Source organism: Leuresthes tenuis, unplaced genomic scaffold (assembly GCF_036924035.1).
Source record: "Leuresthes tenuis unplaced genomic scaffold, fLeuTen1.0.hap1 SCAF_16, whole genome shotgun sequence".
Taxonomy (NCBI): Eukaryota; Metazoa; Chordata; class Actinopteri; order Atheriniformes; family Atherinopsidae; genus Leuresthes; species Leuresthes tenuis.
In genome coordinates this window covers 2,126,710-2,153,324 of record NW_027325370.1, presented here as the reverse complement: position 1 = coordinate 2,153,324, position 26,615 = coordinate 2,126,710, and the positions used below count along the sequence as shown (strand labels likewise).

Genomic DNA, 26,615 nt, shown 5'->3' with positions numbered 1-26,615 from the left:
GCGGGAGGAGACACGAAATCAACGCATTTCTATTATTGTGCATAAATTCTCAAAGTTTTGCGGGTGGTAATGGTCAGAAATTCAGCGGGATGAAGAAAACAGTCCCGCGCAGGGCTCCAGTCCGGTGGCTTTATGTGCTGGAGGATACCGCCATTTTGAATTAACCGCGGGGAGCTCCCCCTTCGCGCCTCTTCGCTCTCATACATTGGAAATGAGCGGCAACTGGTCCAGGGTCCGGCGGATCCCAGCCTTTCACGCTGAAATTAATGTTAATGTAATTAACTCATCATTAATGCTTCTGCCCATGTCTCAGTGAGTCTGTTCTTCGGTCTGAGATGGGTGAAGCAGACCGATGTGCAGTTTATAAGTTTATTAAGTGTAAAAACCACAGATTATGTTTTCTTTGACCATCGGGCCATTTCCGCTGACACAGGGACGTAAAACATGCACGACATGTGCTGGCAGCGATAAACCAATCAGAGAACATTACGTAATACTGCGCCTTATAATCAGGTGCGCCTTATTTATGGGTTAAGTCCAGAAATGGATCCCATAATTGAGGCTGCGCCTTATAGTGCAGAAAACACAGTAGTTAGTATCTGTTCTTGTCTTTGGTTGTTGTCGGTTTGGTTTTCCTGCCCTTATCCCAGGTTACCGCCTGTTCCCTGTGTTCGTTACTCGTCTCTGGTTCTGTTTTGTTCTGAAGCTTCTTTAAAATAAACTGCTTTACTGCCTGTTAGTCCTGTGTTTGGGTCGTCCTCCTCTTGATAACATGGACTCTGACAGATGTCAGGACGTCTGGCTCAGTTAATGCTAAGGTTATTAGCATTTGCTTTACCATAACCAAGTGTGATGAGTGACCACACTGAACTAATCGGTTTATTATCCTGCACCTAACTAAACAGAAACTCAAAACCCAATACTTAGAAGTACTGATAATGTGGGTATGAAACAGTATTTGCACTAAGAGTTGGAGCAGGTGGACATTATGCCTTTATTGGGGCTCTTTATACAAGGATACTGTGTTGTAAATGGGCTGAAAAATGGGATCCATGTAGTAAAGGACTTTGGCTGTGAAATGAAGTGAATGGAATTCGATTCAGCCTGAAGTTTGGCTGCACAGTGCTGTGGTGTGAGGAGGTTCCTGGTTTAAATCCCAGCTGAGGTCTCTCTGTGGAGTCCATAAAACCGTCTTTCATTCACACTCAAGAACCCATTTCAGGCGTTTCAGTGGTCAGAATGAGCCTGTGACTCTCTGCAGCCACAGTACGGTGCATTTTACCTCCTATAGCAACACTGGATACTGTGTTTTATTATTAACTGGAAGCTTCCTGGTGGTTAACAGTAGGTTTAAGCTTCCTCATTCAAATATCTGCAGGGTTCTTTGTTTTCTAATGTGGACTTTGCATTTTCTTTCATTCTCTCTGGGTACTCTGGCTTCGTCCTGCAGTAAAAAATAAAGCATTCTGCTTTGATTAGCTCCCCCCACAGTGTGAGGACAGGTGACCTGACCAGGATGCACCCTGATGGGCAGCAGGGATGGATGAACTCCTCACGGGTGCCTGGAAACAGGAGGTTTCCCTTAAAGAGGTCTTACCACAAACTCCCCTCATCCTGCTCTGAGTGATGGAAGAAGAGTAAAAACGTCTTGATTCCTGCAGACGTGAAGAAACTCCACACAAACTGAAGGAGTGAGAAGGATTTAACATGAAAACCTTCACAAACACTGCATGTGGGGATGAGAAAAGTGATGTTTGTGGTTTTATTCGATGCTCTGAGGTTTGTGGTGCAGGGAAAGCAGGTCATTTACCCCAAAGAGAGCCGGATCTCACAGGCCTGACTGACAGTAAGACTGAGAAAGCATGAAGTAACCAAACACGCCTACACTGATCTGAGATGCAGTAAAGTGCCCAACAAGCCCTGCAGCCTGAGTAAAAACCCTCCCCATCTCTGATATTCTCCTGCTTCCACCTTATTCACATGAAAATCTGTAGAAATGCCCATTTTTGTCGTAGATTACATTGGAGGAGGACGTGCCGCTGCTGTGATCTTCTTCCCTGTGCATGTGAACGTCCTCCGCTGCTCTCAGATAAGTCCGAGTTGGTCCATCGCTGTTTGCTAGTGACCTCTGACCTCCCATCGATGCGTGGGCTGCAGAGCTGTGTGGGACGCAGCGGACCACGGACATACGGATAGGTTTCCTGTAGAGGTGCGCTTTAAGGAAAGGAACCTTTAGTCACCGCTGGTTCATTTTTACCTTCGTTTCTGGTTCATTTTACACCTGATGTCAGTATTTACAGCATCAGTTTTACAAAGTTATGGACAACTCTGACGTTGACTTTGGAGTGTAAACTCAAGGTGTTTCATCCTGTCTGCTTCATTTAATCTCTTCATTTCTGCTGAGACGGGGCAATTAGGGCCTCATAACGAGCTTAAAGGGGAACTCCGGTATTTTTAAACCTTATTTTTGGCATGAAATACGTTCATCTGCTCACAGAGAACAGTTTGGTGAAAGTCGGCGTCCTTCAGAAGATATTTAGATAACTGGAGATCCATATAACGGAGTGAACGGGGCTTAGAGGATGCAGCCTCTAAATAAGGCATTATCTGTCTTTATTTCACCAATACTTTAAGAAGAATGAATGAATGAACGTGTGCTATAGCTCTGTTAGCTCATAGCTCTGTTAGCTCATAGCTCTGTTAGCTCATAGCTGCTGTGTTGTTGTTATTGGCGGCTATCGGGGGGCTTATAGACGTCCATCTTACTCAAAGTCGTCGTTCACGTTGTCAAAATCTGATAAATATCCTGCCATGTTGCACAAAACTATCAGCAGCAAACTCTGTGTGAAGTTAGCCGACTGTCACAGAGCACGGAGTGAATAAACTGTGCTGCAGGGGGGCGTGTGGATGAAGTGGTCCCAGTAGAGTGCCTGTGTAGAAATCCCTCCGTTAGCTCTCCTATAGCTGCAAGTAGCCACATAACAGCAGCTATGAGCTAACAGCAGCTATGAGCTAACAGAGCTATAGCACACGTTCATTCATTCATTCTTCTTAAAGTATTGGTGAAATAAAGACAGATAATGCCTTATTTAGAGGCTGCATCCTCTAAGCCCCGTTCACTCCGTTATATGGATCTCCAGTTATCTAAATATCTTCTGAAGGACGCCGACTTTCACCAAACTGTTCTCTGTGAGTAGATGAACGTATTTCATGCCAGAAATAAGGTTTAAAAATACAGGAGTTCCCCTTTAATAAGTTAGAAAACACAAGAAAAATAAACTGTGCTGCAGTTGTTAGTTTATGGGGCAGATCTGCCACATCCAATATGGCGGACACGCTGACATATTGCAGACTAACCTGCTCAGTGAGGCGTATATATGAGGAGTAAATATGTCTTTGCACCAGTCAACCTCAAACACTGACGTCTGCCTCAGGGCTCAGCTCCGTGCTGAGCTGTGCTGCCCTCTGGTGGATGAAGCTAAGAGCTACAGCCTGGAGGATTTGGTTAGAAATAAGAAAAACATAGAACTTGTGCACCATTTCTAAAGGGCATGAACTGTTTTGGGACGAGTTGCAGGTCTGAAATGTAGAAAATTGATGTTTGTTAGCAGAAATAAAAGCTTTATTCCATAAACAACAAGATTCAGAGACTCCAGAGCCAAAGAGTGGAGGGTTGTTATCAGATTATAATGTTAATGACCAAAGTACAAAACAATTAGCTTTCAGCCTGTATTCAGAACCAGTGGACTTTAGGTACAAAATGCTCAGATTGAGCTCCTGCCACCACAAATGCAGCAACTATCTGATGCTGTGGGTTCACAGCTGATGCCTTCAGGACTGCTGGATGAATTCTGTCCATTCTGATGCTTCAACATGAGGGAAACTGTAACAACAGAGAGATGAAGAGTCACAGTTCATGTTGAAAGGTAACATAATGAGAGGAAGTGTTGTATCACCTCCATGTCCTGATGTGTGCATCATTTTGGGATGTTTGATCCTGCAGAACAGAGGAAGAGGAACATGAAGCGTTCACAGCTCGATTCCACGCATCGTTTAGCACAGAAGGAGAGAAACTCACTGTTTTCTATCCTCTTCTTTAGGTAGAGCAGGAGCAGGACTGTAAGCAACAGCACGGCGAACACGGCCAGACAAACGATCAGCAGGACGCTGAAACCTGCACAGATGCAGACGCCTGTTAAATAAATGGACCTCTGTCCACTTTGTTCTATCACAGGAGTTCAATGAAGTCCCAAACCAGGCTAAATTCATGCAAATAAATGATGTAATATGGATACATATGAAGGCACTTAGTGATTTAAAAGAGCAGTTAAAGGCAGTGAAACTGAGATAAATACTTTTTGGGAGGCTTATTCTCTGGGATGGACCCTGGGAGCCACCAAAGGAAGAAGGAAAACAGAAGGTTCCCAAACCTAACCTCCTGAAAGCAAAGGTGGGCCTTTGGATAACACGAAACTACATCTAAAAAGGGGAAAAGGCTAAATCTCTGCTGTTGTGAGGAGGCTGTTCATGCCTGTGTCTGAACTGAAGCAGAGAGCAGGTGGAACAGCTGCTGAAATCCTGCGTCTGCTGCCTGTTTCCAGGTATGAAAGGCGTGAAGTTTTATGTGGGGGAAAGAAGTCGGTTACTTTAACCATAAATTAAACCACTGGGATCCATTTACCGGCTTCAGATGAAGCTTATCTGCATGCGTCTGCCAGTCCAAGCACCTCAATGAAGTCTCCTCGTATCTGTGAGCCTCTGGAACTTCTTCCTTTTAGTTTCCTCTCCCTTTTCCCTGAGTTTGCTGCCTGTTTCCAGGTATGAAAGGTTTCCAGGTATCTGCATGCATCTACCAGTCCAAGCACCTGAATGAAGCTCCACTTAAGCCTCAGCTGTGTATCCGTGAGCCTCTGGAACTTCTTCCTTTCCCTTTTCCCTGAGTTTGCTGCCTATCTTGGAGAGTCTCTGTCACAGGTCATGTTTTGAATGATTTGACATTTATGTTTTCAGTTTCTTTGTTAGGTTTTCAGGTTCTTGTCACGTTCGGTTCACTCACATCACCTGCTTCATTGCTCACAGCTGCACCTGATCACTCCCTCCACAGCCTCCTGGTTTCCTTTCAGTCACTGCAGAATCCTCACTATCCCTTCATGCCACAGAAAGATACGGCTGGTTTTGCCTCATTGCCATCGTCCTGTCTTGTTTTTTCAGTTAACGTCATGGTTTAGACATTGGGGGGGGTCCAAGAAAAAAAAATTGTTAAGTGCATTATCTACAATTCTGTATTTATATATGAAAAATTGGACATTTAGAACATAGTTTAGAGGACTACATTGACCATGTAAGTTCACATCTAAAGGAATAGTGTAATTTCTCTGAGACAGTGACTGCCCCCCCACTTTGTTTTGGTTAGTTGCTTACTGTTTACTGACCTTAAACACACCTACCAATTACAGTTATGCTCTTCCAGTAGTTCTGTAGCAAATAGGACAGCTTCCAATGGAAAACGACCAAATACCCAAAGCATGTTTATGGAAATATTTTAATAAGGACAACTAATGATGTAACAAATTACAGACTTTTCCTTTAACAAAAAAGGTGCTGAGGACTTTTAAGTCCAGGTTCATTTCTATTGTGTCAATGTCTCAAAATGTGCATTAACAATGAAAAGTCTAATAGTCTAATGTTATTTTTGTTTTAAGTTGTTTTATTTTGAAAGGGGGCGGAAGTTTATTTTGTTGATTCTGTGTTGGATTTCCTGTTCTGGTACAATCTGCTCTGTTGAGCAGCGCCCGGTGGGTCACTCTCATTGGCTGTTAGCATCAACAACGGCGACCGCGGCACAGCCGTTACCACGGTAACACACGGAAATAAACTGAAAATAAATAAGACATAACAAGAGACCGATCCCTTGACAGGGTTCATAAAAGGAGAACATGCATTTTACATGTTTTCTTCTGTATATTGGGGGGGACAGGTTGGTATTTTCTCAACATTGGGGGGGACACGACCCCCCCAAAGAATGCGTGGTTACGCCATAGGTTAACGTTAAGTATTTTTGATGATCCGGCCTTTTGTTCTTGCTTCCTGTTTTGTGAATAAACCTTTTTGAGTCTAAAAGAACTGCATCTGGGTCCCACCTCACCACCAGTCCGGGACAGTCTCAGCTGCTTAAACCCCCCCCCCCCCCACCCGGTCTGAGCCACTTCATCGGTTTGAACTCAGCTTTTTGAACTGTTTGGTCATTTTGTCCCCTGCTCTTCCCTGGATTGTGACCACTGGTTTTACTCACCAAGCCTCAGAAACTAAGACACTTCCCACTTCAGGAAACACCGTGCCAGGAGAGACTGTTCAGCTGACTTTATTTATTGGTCTTCCTCTTAAATTCCAAGAATAATTACTCACCAGGTCAATCAAACACTGACCTCTTCTGCAGAGATTCACCCTTTGAGCTTGGCAATACTTATATTCTATACATATTCTGTATAAATACTTTTTGTAGGATTATCAACGTAAAGCATTGGTTTTTGGCAGAGGATGCACCGCCCTTCAGTCTTGTTACACGTTTTGATGTCAGAATGTGTTGAAACGCAACAGAAATGCATGTTTGGGCCACATAATCTCATCCCAAACTCTGGAAAGAAGGAGGATAGATCCAATACTGAGACGGGGTTACGCTGGGGATTTAAAGCACATCCATCGGTGTGAGAGAAGTTGGGAGTGAGAGCTGGTTATTATGGGTTGTTACCATTAGACGCGGTCTCCGTAACATCATTATCTTCAGCATCTGCGAACATGAGAAATGCAATTAGATGAGAATTATTTAGAGATGTACTCCATTTACTGTACAGGACCCATGAGCAAACCGGCCTAAACCTCCACTGCTGAACACTGACTGTTTGATTTCATTTGGATTTGATTGAAAGGGATTTAATTAATCCTCTTGGCTGTTCCAAACTATGACGCTGGCTGTGTTGCTGTGAGTACCTTTATCTTCAGACAGCTCCACGGTTTGGGAGACATCGGTGGGAAGTCCAGAGGTGGAAAGTCCAGAGGTGGAAAGTCCAGAGGTGGAAAGTACGCAGCTCTTTGCTGCTGCTTTGGAGGCTGAGCCGATCTGTGAAGCTGTGAACAGTTACAAGTAAATTATGTCCATCCGTCACTTCTAAAAGCTTCAACCGGAGGGCTGTCCGGGCTTCCAGCTGTCAGAACACCACAGCATTTAAAACATTCTGAGATGACAGAGGTGGATCCGGTCCGATCCGATGGCTCAACAACGAGCCAGTGGTCTCTGGAGAAAGACCTGCAGAACTCCACCAATCAGGCTTTTAATGCAGAATGAAGCAAAAATCCAGTTTCAAACCCAACTGTTCAACCAAAAGCACCCTCAGAGGAAACCAGCACCAGTACCAGTATGGGACAAAGTTTGCCAAGAAAACAAAGGAGAGGGTGTAAAGTTCTGTAGAGACCCAGACAGAGTCTGGTCTGAACTCTGTAGAACTTTACTGGAGGGATTTAAAGCTTTAAAGTTTCTGCCATAGAACGGTAGAAGCTTAATTTAACCAGTGAAGCGAGCGTAGAAGGATCAGGGATAAAGATAATTAAATCCAGTCTGAGATGAACGAAACATTCCAAAACGTGAAATGCATGCAGGAAGCTTCTGTTTGCATCGAATAAAGATGGAAAACTCACCGCTTGTGACTCGGATCTCAACTGTTTTGCATGGGTTTGGTGCAGAAGTGACATCAACTCCACAACTGTAGAGGCCCGAGTCAGACGTGGTCAGGTTGGAGATGGTCACGTGAAACACTCCCTTTTTCTCATACTCAATCCTGAACCTGCCTCTCTGAGCTGTGAATCCACTGGCTTCCACCAGAACTTCCCGTTTCTTGCATCCGTCTTTACAAAAGAACAAGTTGAAGAGATCGGCTGAAGAAAACGAGCAGGTCACCCTCATCGTTCCCCCTTCGGCTTCACTGCAAACCGTGGCTGCCGGGGCGGCGGGAGCCGGGCCGCCGTCACACATTTCTGCCTCGGAAAGGACAAACGGCGGAGATCAGAAACTCTGCAGTCAATTCAAAGTCTTATTCGCTGCTCTGCGTTACCGTGGTAACAGTTTACGGACCTCCAGCACATCCTCTGGCCTTGTTGGAACAAATGAAAGATTGTCTCACAGACTCAGTTTTTGTTCAACGGTTAGAAAAAAGGGAAAATAAATCTTTATTTTTTCTACACCTAATTGAAATGAACCCATTTATTGCATCTCTTTCTTCCTTTGAAGTGTGTTTTGAACCTAATCTGAATTTACAGTAAATGGTTCTTTGGTGTCTTTACTGTTCACGGAGCTCATTGGGAAACGTTAGTGACAACACAGAGGAAGTCTGATTAAACCCCAAAGCAACTCGCGATTTCTCAGATTCCTCTTTTCTCTTTCATGTCTGTGCTTCCTGTTGCTCAAACGCTACTTTTCAAGCCTCTTGGTCGTGTTAAATCTATTTTAAGACTTGTCACTGGATGACGCACAAATGCTCTTTATCCTAGAAATTAGATCCACAGAGAAATGACTAAATGAACCAAAGGTGTACCAGAGTAAAAGGACTCTTAAAGGAGAAAAACTAAAATAACAGCGATAATGCAGTGAGAAAGAATAACGACAAAGTGGATAAACTCCCACAAAAATGACTTAAAGCAACGCTATAAAAGATTGTGAACCTTAAAGGGGAACTCCGGTATTTTTAGACCTTATTTCTGGCATGAAATACGTTCATCTGCTCACTGAGAACAGTTTGGTGAAAGTCGGCGTCCTTCGGAAGATATTTAGATAACTGGAGATCCATATAACGGAGTGAACGGGGCTTAGAGGATGCAGCCTCTAAATAAGGCATTATCTGTCTTTATTTCACCAATACTTTAAGAAGAATGAATGAATGAACGTGTGCTATAGCTCTGTTAGCTCATAGCTGCTGTTATGTGGCTACTTGCAGCTATAGGAGAGCTAACGGAGGGATTTATTTATTGTTTATTCACTCCGGTAAGAACGTCCATCTTACTCAAAGTTGTCGTTCACGTCGTCAAAATCTGATAAATATCCTGCCATGTTGCACAAAACTATCAGCAGCAAACTCTGTGTGAAGTTAGCCGACTGTCACAGAGCACGGAGTGAATAAACTGTGCTGCAGGGGGGCGTGTGGATGAAGTGGTCCCAGTAGAGTGCCTGTGTAGAAATCCCTCCGTTAGCTCTCCTATAGCTGCAAGTAGCCACATAACAGCAGCTATGAGCTAACAGAGCTATGAGCTAACAGCAGCTATGAGCTAACAGAGCTATGAGCTAACAGCAGCTATGAGCTAACAGAGCTATGAGCTAACAGCAGCTATGAGCTAACAGAGCTATAGCACACGTTCATTCATTCATTCTTCTTAAAGTAAGCAGATATATCTCTGCTTTTATCTTTCCTGAGAGAAGCCTCCTGAAAGGTTTTATTTCTGTCCACTGCAGTGCATCCTGGGAATAGAGTAGAAGTGGTTCCATACCTAGCCTCAGAAAGGTTTCCTCCAAAATGGCTGCAACCTTTAGTCTGGCATGAATTATTCCTACAGTTCATATCATTGGAGGGTAACTGAATAGAAACTCACCGTCTGTTACTCTGAGTTCAAAATCTCGCTGTAGATCCGGAGAAGAAGAGTTGCCCACGCCACACCTGAAGTGACCGGAGTCGGACTGTTTCAGCCGGACGATCCTCACGTAAAAGATGTCTCCGTCAAAACCGATGCTGAATCTGTCGCGCTGAGTGGGGTCGTCACTGGTTTGGATGAGCAGGGTTTCGCTCTCCAACCCTTTCTTTATGAAGAATTTGCTTCCTTGAGGTGGATTAAAAGCGCAGCCAAAAGAGATGCTTTCTCCTTCCAGTTTGGTAAAAGTTTGGCTGCTGCTCAGAGCTCCTGAAGAGATTAAAGACAAAATAGGTCCATAAAGGAATAACAGTCTGATCCTTTGCAGGCGGCAGTGCTGCATATAAAACTATATTTGGGCCATATTCTCACAGACGGCCCTTTCAATCTCCTGTTCTTACCCAACAGTAAACAGCGTTTGTAATTCATGGTGCAGTGGGGTCATTTCAACCACAATTTCCCACATTTGCAGCACAATGAGGAACTGCCATGGCCAGCCTTTTACTTTCCATTTACCCACAGTTCCACTGTGAAAGAACGCCCTGTATTTCAGGGTCATTTCCACTCCTTCACCAGGCAGTTTTCACCTCTGAAGCCTGCCTCACGTGGGAAACTTTGAGCGATAAAAGCTCTACTGAGTTAGACTAACATGCAGGTTTCTGGACGGCGGGAGGAAGTCAAAGTTCCCGGAAAGAAGTGACACAGAACAGGCAAATCCCCCCCCAGCGCTAACCACCGCCTCATCAGCATCAGCAGGTTGAACTTACGTTTGAGGAGGAAATGATCAGCTCCACTGGGAGGAAATTTCTTCTTCACGGGCGACTCCTGCGAGCTGAGATGGAGACATGTTTGGTGACCTGAAGATCTGGATGTGTGCAAATCAAACCAAAGAGTCTGAAGGTATAAATCTTATTTTTTAAGTGCATGCAGAGTCTGTAAGTCTGCAAATACGAGTCAGTTCTGAGCAAAGCGTTTCACAAAGCTTTTCACGAAGCTTTTCACGAAGCTTTTATCGAAGCGTTTAACGAAGCTTTTAACGAAGCGTTTAACGAAGCGTTTAACGAAGCTTTTAACGAAGCTTTTAACGAAGCGTTTAACGAAGCGTTTTACGAAGCTTTTAACGAAGCGTTTTACGAAGCGTTTTACGAAGCGTTTCACGAAGCGTTTCACGAAGCGTTTAACGAAGCTTTTAACGAAGCGTTTTACGAAGCTGTTCACGAAGCTTTTCACGAAGCTTTTAACGAAGCTTTTCACGAAGCTTTTAACGAAGCTTTTCACGAAGCGTTTAACGAAGATTTTCACGAAGCTTTTCACGAAGCTTTTAACGAAGCGTTTAACGAAGCGTTTTACGAAGCTTTTCACGAAGCTTTTCACGAAGCTTTTCACGAAGCTTTTCACGAAGCGTTTCACGAAGCGTTTCACGAAGCTTTTCACGAAGCTTTTCATGAAGCGTTTTACGAAGCGTTTTACGAAGCGTTTAACGAAGCTTTTAACGAAGCGTTTTACGAAGCGTTTTACGAAGCGTTTCACGAAGCGTTTCACGAAGCGTTTAACGAAGCTTTTAACGAAGCGTTTTACGAAGCGTTTTACGAAGCTGTTCACGAAGCTTTTCACGAAGCTTTTAACGAAGCTTTTAACGAAGCGTTTTACGAAGCTTTTAACGAAGCGTTTTACGAAGCGTTTTACGAAGCGTTTCACGAAGCGTTTCACGAAGCGTTTAACGAAGCTTTTAACGAAGCGTTTTACGAAGCTGTTCACGAAGCTTTTCACGAAGCTTTTAACGAAGCTTTTCACGAAGCTTTTAACGAAGCTTTTCACGAAGCGTTTAACGAAGATTTTCACGAAGCTTTTCACGAAGCTTTTAACGAAGCGTTTAACGAAGCGTTTTACGAAGCTTTTCACGAAGCTTTTCACGAAGCTTTTCACGAAGCTTTTCACGAAGCGTTTCACGAAGCGTTTCACGAAGCTTTTCACGAAGCTTTTCATGAAGCGTTTTACGAAGCGTTTTACGAAGCGTTTAACGAAGCTTTTAACGAAGCGTTTAACGAAGCTTTTCACGAAAGCTTTTAACGAAGCGTTTCACGAAGCGTTTAACGAAGCGTTTCACGAAGCGTTTAACGAAGCTTTTCTGACGATCCAACAGAGATGCTTCAGTAATCAGTGGAACTTTAAAGTCCCAGTCGGTACCTCCTCTCACGGTTTTTAGCTTCTGATCTTTGCACGTTTCAGGCTTTCCTCTTAACTGTTCCATCTTTGTGTGTTCGCTTAAATTTTCAATTCAGTTTTATTTATAAAGCACCAAATTACAACAATTTTCATCTCAAGGCACTTAAGTAATAAAGTCCAATTCAAGCCAATTGGAATTCAATTCATTGTAATCATAATCCAATTAATTCATATGGAGCCAATTCAAAAATAATATCCGAGCTAAGGAAACCAACAGATTGGACCGAAACTTGTCTTCAGTCCAATCTCCCGTCCTGAGCCTGAGGGACTGTGGAAAGGAACGACTCCCTTTAACAGGAAGAAACCTCTGGCAGAACCAGAACCAGGAAGAAACCTCTGGCAGAACCAGAACCAGGAAGAAACCTCTGGCAGAACCAGAACCAGGAAGAAACCTCTGGCAGAACCAGGAAGAAACCTCTGGCAGAACCAGAACCAGGAAGAAACCTCTGGCAGAACCAGACTCAGGAAGAAACCTCTGGCAGAACCAGAACCAGGAAGAAACCTCTGGCAGAACCAGAACCAGGAAGAAACCTCTGGCAGAACCAGGAAGAAACCTCTGGCAGAACCAGACTCAGGAAGAAACCTCTGGCAGAACCAGAACCAGGAAGAAACCTCTGGCAGAACCAGACTCAGGAAGAAACCTCTGGCAGAACCAGACTCAGGAAGAAACCTCTGGCAGAACCAGACTCAGGAAGAAACCTCTGGCAGAACCAGACTCAGGAAGAAACCTCTGGCAGAACCAGAACCAGGAAGAAACCTCTGGCAGAACCAGACTCAGGAAGAAACCTCTGGCAGAACCAGACTCAGGAAGAAACCTCTGGCAGAACCAGAACCAGGAAGAAACCTCTGGCAGAACCAGAACCAGGAAGAAACCTCTGGCAGAACCAGACTCAGGAAGAAACCTCTGGCAGAACCAGAACCAGGAAGAAACCTCTGGCAGAACCAGACTCAGGAAGAAACCTCTGGCAGAACCAGACTCAGGAAGAAACCTCTGGCAGAACCAGACTCAGGAAGAAACCTCTGGCAGAACCAGAACCAGGAAGAAACCTCTGGCAGAACCAGACTCAGGAAGAAACCTCTGGCAGAACCAGACTCAGGAAGAAACCTCTGGCAGAACCAGAACCAGGAAGAAACCTCTGGCAGAACCAGACTCAGGAAGAAACCTCTGGTAGAACCAGACTCAGGAAGAAACCTCTGGTAGAACCAGACTCAGGAAGAAACCTCTGGCAGAACCAGAACCACGAAGAAACCTCTGGCAGAACCAGAACCACGAAGAAACCTCTGGCAGAACCAGAACCAAGAAGGGTGTCCATCCGCCTGGACCAGCTGGGGTTTGAGAGGAGTTCAAATGAAAGGCTCCTCATCAGGCTGCAGAGCTCGATGAGGAGCTGAATCAGGTGTGGTGGAAGAGGGAAACATGGAAAGCACTGCAGAGGTCCGCAGGTGTTACAAACAGCCACTGCTTTCCTCTACAGCTGCGTGACATGATGTGTTTTTACTTTCAAAAAGAAAACATCCTGGGTTACCAGTGGTCTATGTTCAGTTTCTGTTCAGTTTCTGTTCAGTTTGAGTTCAGTTTGAGGTAAAGAGAAACAAACATGTGGTGAAAAAAACAGTCACTAATTATGTTTCTGTAGTTGAGCTGGAAGAAACGGAGCCAGCCATGTTTTTAAGAAACATGTTCGGAACAAAAAGGCAGAAAACAGATTAATTTAAGTGACTTTTATCAAAAACATCAGTGGAATCACTTGATATCTAAAAGCTGGAGAGGAAGAGAGAAAATAGCCTGCGATATTTTTCAGCTCTGCACTTTGGCTGCCTCCAACCTTCTCAATCTGTTCTGTTCTGCTGTTATTTACCTGCGTTTTCCTCTTCAGCAGCCAGTCCGTACCTCTCCAGCTGCGAAGCAGCAAGAAAAACCAGCAGACAAACTCGGGCCATGTTGTTGCCGTCCAGTGTTTGTCTGATTTTGACCCAAAAGCCAAAGTGGTGCCAGAAAGAAGAATCCACAGCTCCAAAGTACAGCGACACAGTGTTTACTCACCTGTCATACATTACCAGCTACCCCAAAATACTGCAAACAGAGCCATTCTGTCCAAAGTAAAACCTGAAGTAAGAGCACAAGAACCTGTGTTCTTCTTCTACACATCTACAGTGGGGAAAGTTCCTCTTTTTTAAAAGAAAAGAAGAAGAAAAAGGACAAAAGACGAAAAAAGAGAAGCAGATTCAACATTTCGATGGGTTAAAAGAATATCAAGGTGCTCATTCCTCACCTGAAAGAGAAGCTGGTGGATGTTCATCCTGCAGAACAACCCTTCCAGCCTCTGAGAGTCTGCAGAAAAAGGCTCAACGAGTGACTCAGCTGCAGGACTCTTTCAGACAATTGTGCAAAGGCTCAGCTCGGTATATTTACTGATGTCATGTGGGCTGGACTTGGCTGACTGTAACTGATGCTCATGACAGGGTGATGATGACGTGTTACATTTATGGAACAAAAACTGAGACGAAACAGAAGCAGTGAGTGAAAAACTGAGTGAATCCCTGATCCGGCAGCTTGTAGAAGCAGCTTCAGCAGCAGTGAGTTGAAGGTTTTTAATTAATTCATGTTAATTAACATATTTGTTAATTATAGGAGACAAGTGCGACTGAGACCAGGAGACGGGTGAGACTGAGACCAGGAGACAAGTGAGACTGAAACCAGGAGACAGGTGAGACTGAGACCAGGAGACAGGTGAGACTGAGACCAGGAGACAGGTGAGACTGAGACCAGGAGACAGGTGAGACTGAGACCAGGAGACAAGTGAGACTGAAACCAGGAGACAGGTGTGACTGAAACCAGGAGACAGGTGTGACTGAAACCAGGAGACGGGTGAGACTGAGACCAGGAGACAAGTGCGACTGAGACCAGGAGACAAGTGCGACTGAGACCAGGAGACAAGTGCGACTGAGACCAGGAGACAAGTGCGACTGAGACCAGGAGACAAGTGCGACTGAAACCAGGAGACAAGTGAGACTGAAACCAGGAGACAGGTGCGACTGAGACCAGGAGACAGGTGCGACTGAAACCAGGAGACAAGTGAGACTGAGACCAGGAGACAAGTGCGACTGAGACCAGGAGACAAGTGCGACTGAGACCAGGAGACGGGTGAGACTGAGACCAGGAGACAAGTGCGACTGAAACCAGGAGACAAGTGAGACTGAAACCAGGAGACAGGTGCGACTGAGACCAGGAGACAGGTGCGACTGAGACCAGGAGACAGGTGCGACTGAAACCAGGAGACAAGTGAGACTGAGACCAGGAGACAGGTGCGACTGAGACCAGGAGACAAGTGCGACTGAGACTAGGAGACAAGTGAGACTGAGACCAGGAGACAAGTGAGACTGAGACCAGGAGACAAGTGTGACTGAGACCAGGAGACGGGTGAGACTGAGACCAGGAGACAAGTGCGACTGAGACCAGGAGACAAGTGCGACTGAAACCAGGAGACAGGTGCGACTGAGACCAGGAGACAGGTGCGACTGAGACCAGGAGACAAGTGCGACTGAAACCAGGAGACAAGTGAGACTGAAACCAGGAGACAGGTGCGACTGAGACCAGGAGACAGGTGCGACTGAGACCAGGAGACAGGTGCGACTGAAACCAGGAGACAAGTGAGACTGAGACCAGGAGACAGGTGCGACTGAGACCAGGAGACAAGTGCGACTGAGACTAGGAGACAAGTGAGACTGAGACCAGGAGACAAGTGAGACTGAGACCAGGAGACAAGTGTGACTGAGACCAGGAGACGGGTGAGACTGAGACCAGGAGACGGGTGAGACTGAGACCAGGAGACAGGTGAGACTGAGACCAGGAGACAGGTGAGACTGAAACCAGGAGACAGGTGAGACTGAGACCAGGAGACAGGTGTGACTGAGACCAGGAGACAGGTGAGACTGAGACCAGGAGACAGGTGTGACTGAGACCAGGAGACAGGTGTGACTGAGACCAGGAGACAGGTGAGACTGAGACCAGGAGACAGGTGAGACTGAGACCAGGAGACAGGTGAGACTGAGACCAGGAGACAGGTGAGACTGAGACCAGGAGACAGGTGCGACTGAGACCAGGAGACAAGTGCGACTGAAACCAGGAGACAAGTGAGACTGAAACCAGGAGACAGGTGCGACTGAGACCAGGAGACAGGTGCGACTGAGACCAGGAGACAAGTGCGACTGAGACCAGGAGACAAGTGCGACTGAAACCAGGAGACAAGTGAGACTGAGACCAGGAGACAGGTGCGACTGAGACCAGGAGACAGGTGCGACTGAGACCAGGAGACAGGTGCGACTGAAACCAGGAGACAAGTGAGACTGAGACCAGGAGACGGGTGAGACTGAGACCAGGAGACAGGTGAGACTGAAACCAGGAGACAGGTGAGACTGAGACCAGGAGACAGGTGTGACTGAGACCAGGAGACAGGTGAGACTGAGACCAGGAGACAGGTGTGACTGAGACCAGGAGACAGGTGAGACTGAGACCAGGAGACAGGTGAGACTGAGACCAGGAGACAGGTGAGACTGAGACCAGGAGACAGGTGAGACTGAAACCAGGAGACAGGTGTGACTGAGACCAGGAGACAGGTGTAACTGAGACCAGGAGACAGGTGTGACTGAGACCAGGAGACAGGTGTGACTGAGACCAGGAGACAAGTGTGACTGAGACCAGGAGACGGGTGAGACTGAGACCAGGAGACGGGTGAGACTGAAACCAGGAGACGGGTGAGACTGAGACCAGGAGACGGGTGAGACTGAGACCAGGAGACCGGTGAGACTGAGACCAGGAGACCGGTGAGACTGAAACCAGGAGACGGGTGAGACTGAGACCAGGAGACGGGTGAGACTGAGACCAGGAGACGGGTGAGACTGAAACCAGGAGACAGGTGAGACTGAGACCAGGAGACAAGTGCGACTGAAACCAGGAGACCGGTGAGACTGAAACCAGGAGACGGGTGAGACTGAAACCAGGAGACGGGTGAGACTGAGACCAGGAGACAGGTGAGACTGAGACCAGGAGACAAGTGAGACTGACTGAGACCGGGAGACAGGTGAGACTGAGACCAGGAGACAAGTGCGACTGAAACCAGGAGACGGGTGAGACTGAAACCAGGAGACGGGTGAGACTGAAACCAGGAGACGGGTGAGAGACTGAGACACCTGAGGACATCTCGGGCTGATGACAAGAAACGAGACTCTAACTCTGAGGATTGACACTAACACAGAATGCAGGGAGTAAAGCTCAAAGAACAGGAACACAGAGCAGAGACTGAAACCAACAGAAACCACGGAGCAGGACACGGTGAAGCCGGTCGGTCCTTCATGCTCCTGTGGGTTTAAATAAAGGTTCAAACTAATCAGCGAAGCTGGGATTAGAGTTTAATTTGCTGCACTGTGTGACTTCTTTACTGAAAAGCTAGAATGAGGAACACCAGAAAATGAAGAACTGAAACTTTTTCCCTGTAATGTGAGAGTTATTGTAAATGTTACTATAAAAGAATCTCCTTCTAAAGAAAGAGGAAATCACATGAATCTTTTAGGAAAGATGCTTCCCGTTTCCTCCTCACTTACTCAGCAGAAAAGTACTGACCTCACCGCCTCAGAGGGTCAAAAATAATTCACGGAGGCTGTCGCCGCCAGGCGGGGAAACTGGGAGAACAACTAATAATCTCAGGAGAAATGTTACTGGTCTTGGCAAAGATGTTTGTGACCTGCCAGAGAATCTGTGGACATCTCAGCAGATGTTCAAACTTCATTGGGACGCCATGAACGTCTCTCTCAGCAGGATTCAACACAAATGGAAGTGTGCTATAGCTCTGTTAGCTCATAGCTCTGTTAGCTCATAGCTGCTGTTAGCTCATAGCTCTGTTAGCTCATAGCTGCTGTTATGTGGCTACTTGCAGCTATAGGAGAGCTAACGGAGGGATTTCTACACAGGCACTCTACTGGGACCACTTCATCCACACGCCCCCCTGCAGCACAGCTTATTCACTCCGTGCTCTGTGACAGTCGGCTAACTTCACACAGAGTTTGCTGCTGATAGTTTTGTGCAACATGGCAGGATGTTTATCAGATTTTGACATTGTGGACGACGACTTTGAGTAAGATGGACGTTCTTACCGGAGTGAATGAGCTGTGCTGCAGTGCACTGTTTACTGCAGAAGAAGAAGGAGATGTCACAGTTCAGTTAAAACAGAATAAGCAGCTTTTACGGTCCCTGCCTGAAAAGACACACGATGCATGAAGGAGTCTCATAGCTGCTGTTAGCTCATAGCTCTGTTAGCTCATAGCTGCTGTTAGCTCATAGCTCTGTTAGCTCATAGCTGCTGTTAGCTCATAGCTCTGTTAGCTCATAGCTGCTGTTAGCTCATAGCCTCTGTTAGCTCATAGCTCTGTTAGCTCATAGCTGCTGTTAGCTCATAGCTCTGTTAGCTCATAGCTGCTGTTAGCTCATAGCTCTGTTAGCTCATAGCTGCTGTTAGCTCATAGCTGCTGTTAGCTCATAGCTCTGTTAGCTCATAGCTGCTGTTAGCTCATAGCTCTGTTAGCTCATAGCTGCTGTTAGCTCATAGCTCTGTTAGCTCATAGCTGCTGTTAGCTCATAGCTGCTGTGTTGTTGTTATTGGCTGCTATCGGGGGGCTTATAGAGGGCTTTTTTGTTCTTTCTTATAAGCCAGATCGCCATTTTTGCCTGACCTATAAGAAAATGAATTAGATAAACAGGCTTATGCTGTGCTACACTATATATGGGACCAAAAATACATAATAAAATAATAAAAACAATACCCTGCTAACCGTTATCTCAGCACTGTACAAAGAGGAGCCAGTTTTGAACAGCCGAGCTGTAAGGTGTCCTCAGTTTGTCAGGAAATGCAGTGGCTTCCTGTTCTTGGATGGAGACATCCTCCCTATCTCTCGGTGTCCGGTAATCTTCCTCAGCGGCGGCATCCTGCTGCTTAACGCTCTCCTGGGAGCAGGGAAAGTAGAACTTGTGTCTGCTTCCACATGCAGCATCAGACTGTCAAACTTTATTGAGATTATTTGTGAAACAATGAATGAATTATTAACCTTTCGTTTGATTTCTCCTTGTTGGAATTTCAGTTACCAGGTGTTGAAATGAGGTAAATCCAGCCTGAGAAATATTACACTGAGTTTATTTATGGAACAAAAACTGGGACAAAACACAGAGGCAGTGTGTGAAAAAGTAAGTGAACCCCCTCACTGCTTCCACAGGAGTGTCAGCAGCAGCCAGGCGCTGCTGATCCAACCAAGTGAAGACAGAAAACCACCACCTCAGACTGGTTTTTATTGCATGGTTCTGGAAATATATCTGACAGGGGATGCAGCTTCATGCACTGCGTTTGTTGGTGAGCGTGGAGTAGATCTGCTCCTGGTCCCGAGCTGCTGGATCCAGGCTCTGGTAGACGGACTCTTCACCTGCGGAGACTCTGACGTTTTCATACTGAAAAGAAAGACGACACGTTTCAGCCGAATAAGTCCTCTTTAAATAAGACTTTTAAATTCATTCATTAGTACATGTGTTTTATTCTGCTTTTGAGAGGTTAAGCCAGACTGTTTTCTGATTTCAAACTGCAGATTAATACTGAAAGTTAGTGAAACTCGTCTCATCCTCAGTTCTAAGGTTTTATTTATCAGGACATCTCACCAGATCTTAAGATGAAGTAAATCCAACCTCAGTTGAACAACCACACAGAGGCAGTATGTGAGAAACTAAGTGAACTGCCATGTTCTTTTTAGAGAGAAGAGGCTTTCTCCTGCAGCCCTTCCAAACAAGCCATCCTTGTTCAGTCTTTTTCTAACTGTACTGTCATGACCTTTAACCTTTAACATGCTAACTGAGGCCTGTAGAGTCTGAGATGTAGCTCTGGGCTTTTTCACCTTGGGGTGACCTTTAACCTTTAGCATGCTAACAGGCCTGTAGAGTCTGAGATGTAGCTCTGGGCTTTTTCACTTTGGGGTGACCTTTAACCTTTAACATGCTAACTGAGGCCTGTAGAGTCTGAGATGTAGCTCTGGGCTTTTTCACTTTGGGGTGACCTTTAACCTTTAACATGCTAACTGAGGCCTGTGGAGTCTGAGATGTAGCTCTGGGCTTTTTCACCTTGGGGTGACCTTTAACCTTTAGCATGCTAACTGAGGCCTGTGGAGTCTGAGATGTAGCTCTGGGCTTCTTCACCTTGGGGTGACCTTTAACCTTTAACATGCTAACTGAGGCCTGTAGAGTCTGAGATGTAGCTCTGGGCTTTTTCACCTTGGGGTGACCTTTAACCTTTAGCATGCTAACTGAGGCCTGTGGAGTCTGAGATGTAGCTCTGGGCTTTTTCACCTTGGGGTGACCTTTAACCTTTAGCATGCTAACTGAGGCCTGTGGAGTCTGAGATGTAGCTCTGGGCTTCTTCACCTTGGGGTGACCTTTAACCTTTAGCATGCTAACTGAGGCCTGTGGAGTCTGAGATGTAGCTCTGGGCTTTTTCACCTTGGGGTGACCTTTAACCTTTAACATGCTAACTGAGGCCTGTAGAGTCTGAGATGTAGCTCTGGGCTTTTTCACCTTGGGGTGACCTTTAACCTTTAGCATGCTAACTGAGGCCTGTAGTCTGAGATGTAGCTCTGGGCTTTTTCACCTTGGGGTGACCTTTAACCTTTAACATGCTAACTGAGGCCTGTAGAGTCTGAGATGTAGCTCTGGGCTTCTTCACCTTGGGGTGACCTTTGACCTTTAGCATGCTAACTGAGGCCTGTAGAGTCTGAGATGTAGCTCTGGGCTTCTTCACCTTGGGGTGAACTTGCTGGGACGTCCCCTCCTGGGAAGATTGACAGCTGTCCTGAATGTTTTCCACTTGTGAATAATCTTTCTCTCTGTAGAATGATGGACTCCAGATAGTCTGGAAATGGCCTTATAACCCTTCCCAGACTGATGGGCAGCAGCAGCTGCTTCTCTGAGATCATTGCTGATGTCTTTCCTCCTTGGCATCGTGTTAAACTGACAGAACTCCTGCTTTTATAGAGCTGCTCACACTGTCTGATGATCAGATCATTTTAGGATGCATAAAATCTTTGAACTGACATAGCGTCCACTGTCTGTCTCACAAGATTTGAATGTTTTCACAAACATCGTCTGGATAAAATTAGTTTCTGAGCATAAAGAAGAAGAAAAAGGAGCAGAAGTTAATATCAAAAGACAATAAAAAATTCACCTGCATGTCGCCGAGATCTTCTCTTTTGTTCAAACCTGGAAGAAATCAGAGCAAATCGTGTTGGTTTTTATCCGATTAAGAATCAGACACAAACATATCGTTTGAAAAATTCTCACCATCAAAGTTCCTCCGTTTCTTTTTGAAGAGGAGCAGCAGACCAGCCACCGAAAGTGAAATCACCACAGACACACATACAATCACAGGCCAGACGTAATCTGGACGAGAGGCAGAGGAAACGAGCTGAAATCAACAAGGATCTTAGAGAAGCCTGTAGGTGAGACACAGGCTGAGCTGTGCAGCTTTGAACCTGAACTGTTCTGTACCTCCATCCTCTGGGGTCGTTGCATGGAGAGTTACAGGAGCTGTGGAAGTCGGAGGGATGGTTGTTGGAGCTGTGCACAAAACAGAAAACGCAGCAGTGAAACTCTTCAGACAGAGAAACGGTAAGAAGAAGCAACAAACTTACAACTTCTAAAGGCTTCATGTGTGAAGAAAGAGGCCACAATGAATGTGATGAATCTGAGTGCATGTAGAAGAGCCAATATCCCCTTAGCTCCTCCCAGAAATGGACGATGACACGTACCCCCGTCCTGTGAAATACTCTAAAATGCAAGTATTCACTCACCCATCAAAATGATTAAATTCAGGTGTTCCAGTCACTTCCACGGCCACAGGTGCATAAATTAAAGCACCTCGGCATGCAGACTGCTTCTACAAACATCTGTGAAAGACTGGCTCGCTCTCAGGAGCTCAGGGAGTCCCGGCGTGGTACCCTGATAGGAGGCCACCTGTGCAACAAGTCGTCCTCGCTGCTAAATATTCGCCAGTCAGCTGTTGGTGGTGTTATAACAAAGTGGAAGTGATTGGGAACGTAAAATGACGCAGAGGACACCAACTTTCTGCAGAGTCAGTCGCTACAGAACTCCAAACTTCATGTGACCTTCAGATCAGCTCAAGAACAGAGCGGAGGGAGCTTCATGGAATGGGTTTCCATGGTAACTGCATCCAAGCCACGCATCACCAGGTGCAATGCAAAGCGTCGGATGCAGTGATGTAAAGCTGCCGCCACTGGACTACAGCAGTGGAGACGCGTTCTCTGGAGGGACCAATCACGCTTCTCCAGCTAACAACCTGATGGAGGAGTCTGGGTTTGGCGGTTGCCAGGGGAACGGTACGTATCTGACTGCATTGTGCCAAGTGTAAAGTTTGGTGGAGGGGGGATTATGGTGTGGGGCTGTTCTTCAGGAGCTGGGCTTGGCCCCTTAGTTCCAGTGAAAGGAACTCTGAATGCTTCAGATACCAAGAGATTTTGGACCATTTCATGCTCCCAACTCTGTGGAAACAGTTTGGGGATGGACCCTTCCTGCTCCAACATGGCTGTGCACCAGAGCACAAAGCAAGGTCCATAAAGACCTGGATGAGCCAGTTTGGTGTGGAAGAACCTGACCTCAGCCCGATAGAACACCTTTGGGATGAGTTAGAGCAGAGACTGAGAGCCAGGCTTCAGTCCAACATCAGTGTCTGACCTCACAAATGAGCCTCTGGATTCTTCCAGAGGTCAAAAACTCCCATAAACACTCCTGAACCTTGTGGAAAGTTGAAGCTGTTATAGCTGCAAAGGGGGGCCGACCTCATCTCAACTCATCGTGTTGACGACATCTTTACCCTGCAGCTCTAAATTCAGTTCACTGAGCTCGCCAGAGAGACCAGGGAAGACGGGTAAATCTAAAAATACACGGGGAGAACATGCAAACTCCACACAGAAAGGCAGGGATCGAACATTTGGTTAAAATAACAAACTAATCCTGATCATTTTCTGCTCATTTTCTTATGTGAGTGAATAAATCTGCCGTTTCTGTTCAGGTAAACTCACCAGCTTTGACTGTGAGTTGAATATCATGGCTCAAAGGAAAAAGGCCGCTCAGACCACACTTGTACCGTCCTGCATCAGCGCTGGTGAGCTGCTTGATGGTCACAAACAGAGCAGGAGATGTCGATGCTCCTCGGTACTCAAGGCTGTATCTACCGTTATGAGCTGTGTCACCAAGTGTTTCAACGAGAACATCTTTCCCTTCACAGCCTCCTTTGCAGAAGAACTTCCTCTTTCCAAAAAAAGTAAAGTGACATCGTGCGGTGACGCTCCGGCCTTCGGTTCCTGTAATAGAGATCAGTTCTGCACCGACAGACCCTGACAGCGCTGCGAAAAGGAGGAACAAGTGTTCAGATCAGGGCTTCAAATCACTCAAAAGCTGTTATTCTAATTGTTATTATTGTTCTTATGCAAAATTAAGTCTTTGTACTTTGCTAATCTCCCGCCAAACACTTAAACTTTAAAAAGATTTTAGTGTCAAAGCACAGCTTGGATGGTGTTGTCCACGGAAAGAGTTTAAAACGTAGCATTCAGTCGGGTTTAAACACAAGTTTAAAGACCAAGTTCGCATTAACATGTTAATAACGAGCCCAAAAAGAACAACACTGGTCTGAAATACACAGTAATGTGAAAATGTTCTGGATGAAACTGTTTGCAGAAGCTGATTTTATCTGGATGATGAAGCTTCGAGTTTCTCGTTGAATTTCACACAATCACAGATTTCACAAGGCTGTGAGTTTAAGTACTAAGATTGATCAGAAAGACTGAGGTCTTTAACATCTTTTGCATGTTTGCCTTCTCTGTAAAAAAACACGTATATTATAAACAATACAATCTGAAGCATTAAAGCAGATGCTTTGTTATTTCCTTTAAGTTAAACGTTCCAAATGATCATTCGTTTCCTCTTAGATAGCAACAGGTTAAGCTGTTTAACCTCAAAATGCAGGGAACTTTTATCAGTCTGAAGATGGGATGAAGCCATGTGAGCTGCAGCATCTCAGGCAGTGAGATCAGGGCTTCTTACCTGATATGAAGCACACGAACAGACCAAGGTGGACGTTCATGGTGAAGAGAAATAAAAACACTGCAGGACAACTTCCTGACTTCTCACTTCTCTTTCAACAGTGTGATTGACAACGATCTATTTCCTTCCTCTTTTCCTTCGGCTTCGTAAAGGTCAGCAGGAGAGAAAAAATAATCACTCGTTTCAAGGTAAGTAATGTTAATTTAAATGTTTGTGGGATAGATATAAAGTTGGGAAACTTGTTGCTTTTCCTCAGAGCCAAGCTGCAGATTTCTTCTCTTCCTCTTCCTCTTTAACTTTGACTCGGTTCACAAGTAGAAAATAGTTCTGTGGCTTCTCAGTATGTTCAGCTAATAATAAAACAGCTAATAATAAAACACAACAAAGTGCAAAGTGATCGTGGGTTAAAGAGAAAAACTTTCCTCAACATGAAATCAGGCCGTGAAGAGGGCGAATGAACTGAATGACTTGTTCAAAAGGTCCAACCAGCCCAGGCACTCACTTCACACCTGATGAAGACGTTGTAGCGGCTCTTCCTCAGACCCCAGGTGCAACATGCTAAGGACTGCCTGCAGTTCGCCTACCAGCCAGGCGTTGGTGTCCATCCTCTACCTGCTACACCGGGTACACTCCCATCTGAATAAGGGAAGAGGCACAGCGAGTACTCACTTCTTGGACTTCTCCAGTGCCTTTAACACCATTCACCCCCCTACGCTTCGAGGCTAACTGAACAGGATGGGAGTGGACCCCCACCTGGTGGCCTGGATCTCCAGCTACCTCACCGACAGGCCACAGTACGTCAGGCTGAAGGACACCACGTCTGACACTGTGGTCAGCAGCACTGGAGCCCCCCAGGGCACAGTGCTGGGTCCTCTTCACTCTGTACACCACGAACTTCTGCTACAACTCAGAGTTGTGTCACAGAAGTACGCCGATGACACAGCCAGCGTTGGGGCGACAGAGAGGATTATCTGGTGGGGGACTTTGCTGTTTGGTGCTGCACAAACCACCCAGAGCTCAACACCTCTAACCGGGGGCTCACACCAAAATCTCACGACGCTCACAACCCGCCGCTTCTACTTCTTCTGCCGCCGGAAGTGGCCAAAGGGGCGGGGCTTATATGTATAGCAACTAGCAGATATATATAATAATCCATCCATACATCGGTTCCCTCTTTCACCATGGATCGTACTCTGGGCTCTTTGTGTTTCTTTGTGTTTGCGCTCTGCCTTTTTCCGCTTTTTTTTGCCTTTTTTCCACCTTCGGAATCCAGATCGGCCCTAATTGGCTGTCGTTGCGTCGTGTCACTGCTCATTTGCATAAAGTTGAGCCTTTCTCAACTTTTGCAGCTCACGATGCTAACGAAGCTCACGAAGCTCACAACGCCAGCTTACATTGAAAATGAATGGCAGCTGGCCGCTCACAACGCTTTTGGTGTGAGCCCCCGGTAAGACAAAGGAGCTGGTCATAGAGTTTGGGAGGTCCGGACCGAAGCCGAGACCAGTCCTACTGGAGGGAGCTGAGGTTGAGGCTGTGGCTGAACAACAGACTGGACTGGGCAACACACACCAGCCACCTGTATGGGAAGACTCAAGGCAGGATGTACTTCCTGAGGAGACTGCGGTCTTTTAACATCTGTGAATCGGCATGAAGCTGGACCCTCAAACCTCAAACCCTCAAACACAAACTGTTGGACATTATGGAGCCGCCCTCTGCACACCCCTGGAGCCTGTTCAGTGGGAGTCCAAGTGCAGGAATAACAGACTGAAGAACTCCTTTGTCCCTCAGGCTGTACAACTCCTCACTTTGGGGGGAGGAGGTAACAGGAACAGAGGGCAGAAGATTCTTACAAACAGTGGTGATTCAGGTTAAAAACCTGGATTTTACCCTAAATGTGAGATGGATAACGTTGGAGTTTGTCCTCTTGTAGAAAAGATCAGGTAAAGTCACTAAAACAGTTACTAAAAATGACTTACACACTGCAGGGATAATAAATTTTATTTGATTTATTCATTTAGGATACATAGTTTAAATCAGTTAAAATTGGAAAATAACAAAGAGAAGAAGAAAGACGTCAAAGCAGCCTGAAGTTGTTTCTATGCCCACTAATTCAGGCTCCTTGTTAGCATTGACCGAACCCCAGAGACCTAAAGTGAGATCATTCCTAACAATGCAAAGTGCATCCAGTCACTTGGGAAAAAGCAACTACAAACCACTCCCATTCTTAACCTTTGCCCCCCCCCTCAGGCCCTTCTCCGTGAAGGAGAGAAACTTTGAAATATAAATCCCATCAAGCTAGTTTTGATCCATCCAATCTGAGTATTGATACTATTAATCGATTAATAAAATTAAATCGATCCGCACTTGGCAATTCTTCACTTTCTTGAACACTTCACTGAAACACTGCCGCCTCTTCATAGGCGGAGTTTGAGGGTTACTTAGTTTGGGCTAAAAGAAGTTCTGAGCCAGGGCTAAAATCCATTCATTTCATCACCCTTTTGGACGCCATGCTGCGAGTTGCCTTGATTACGTGTAAACACAACTAGTTATCAATAACCTGTATCACTTCCTGGTTGGG

General features: G+C 45.8%; 1 protein-coding gene and 1 long non-coding RNA gene across 3 annotated transcripts; one reads left to right on the top strand and one right to left on the bottom strand.

Moving 5' to 3' along the window:
* Nucleotides 1-3,486: 3,486 nt before the first annotated feature.
* LOC140271645 (polymeric immunoglobulin receptor-like) lies at nt 3,487-13,894 on the bottom strand. Of its 2 annotated transcripts, XM_072366928.1 has the most exons (8): nt 13,755-13,892; nt 9,634-9,939; nt 7,693-8,028; nt 6,988-7,125; nt 6,749-6,787; nt 4,079-4,174; nt 3,957-3,997; nt 3,794-3,883 (listed from the first exon to the last, which is right to left on the bottom strand). In XM_072366928.1, the coding sequence occupies exons 1-7, from the start codon at nt 13,834-13,836 to the stop codon at nt 3,978-3,980; spliced, it is 1,017 nt and encodes a 338-aa protein (XP_072223029.1). In that variant the 5' UTR covers nt 13,837-13,892; the 3' UTR covers nt 3,794-3,883; nt 3,957-3,977. The 2 variants fall into 2 exon arrangements, with proteins under 2 accessions (XP_072223028.1, XP_072223029.1); XM_072366927.1 differs by lacking the exon at nt 3,957-3,997 and having other exon boundaries at nt 3,487-3,883; nt 13,755-13,894.
* A 101-nt stretch (nt 13,895-13,995) lies between these two features.
* LOC140271646 (uncharacterized) lies at nt 13,996-25,417 on the top strand. Its single transcript, XR_011907859.1, has 3 exons — nt 13,996-14,472; nt 24,139-24,225; nt 24,517-25,417. It is a non-coding gene; the product is annotated as an uncharacterized lncRNA (long non-coding RNA).
* Nucleotides 25,418-26,615: the final 1,198 nt, after the last annotated feature.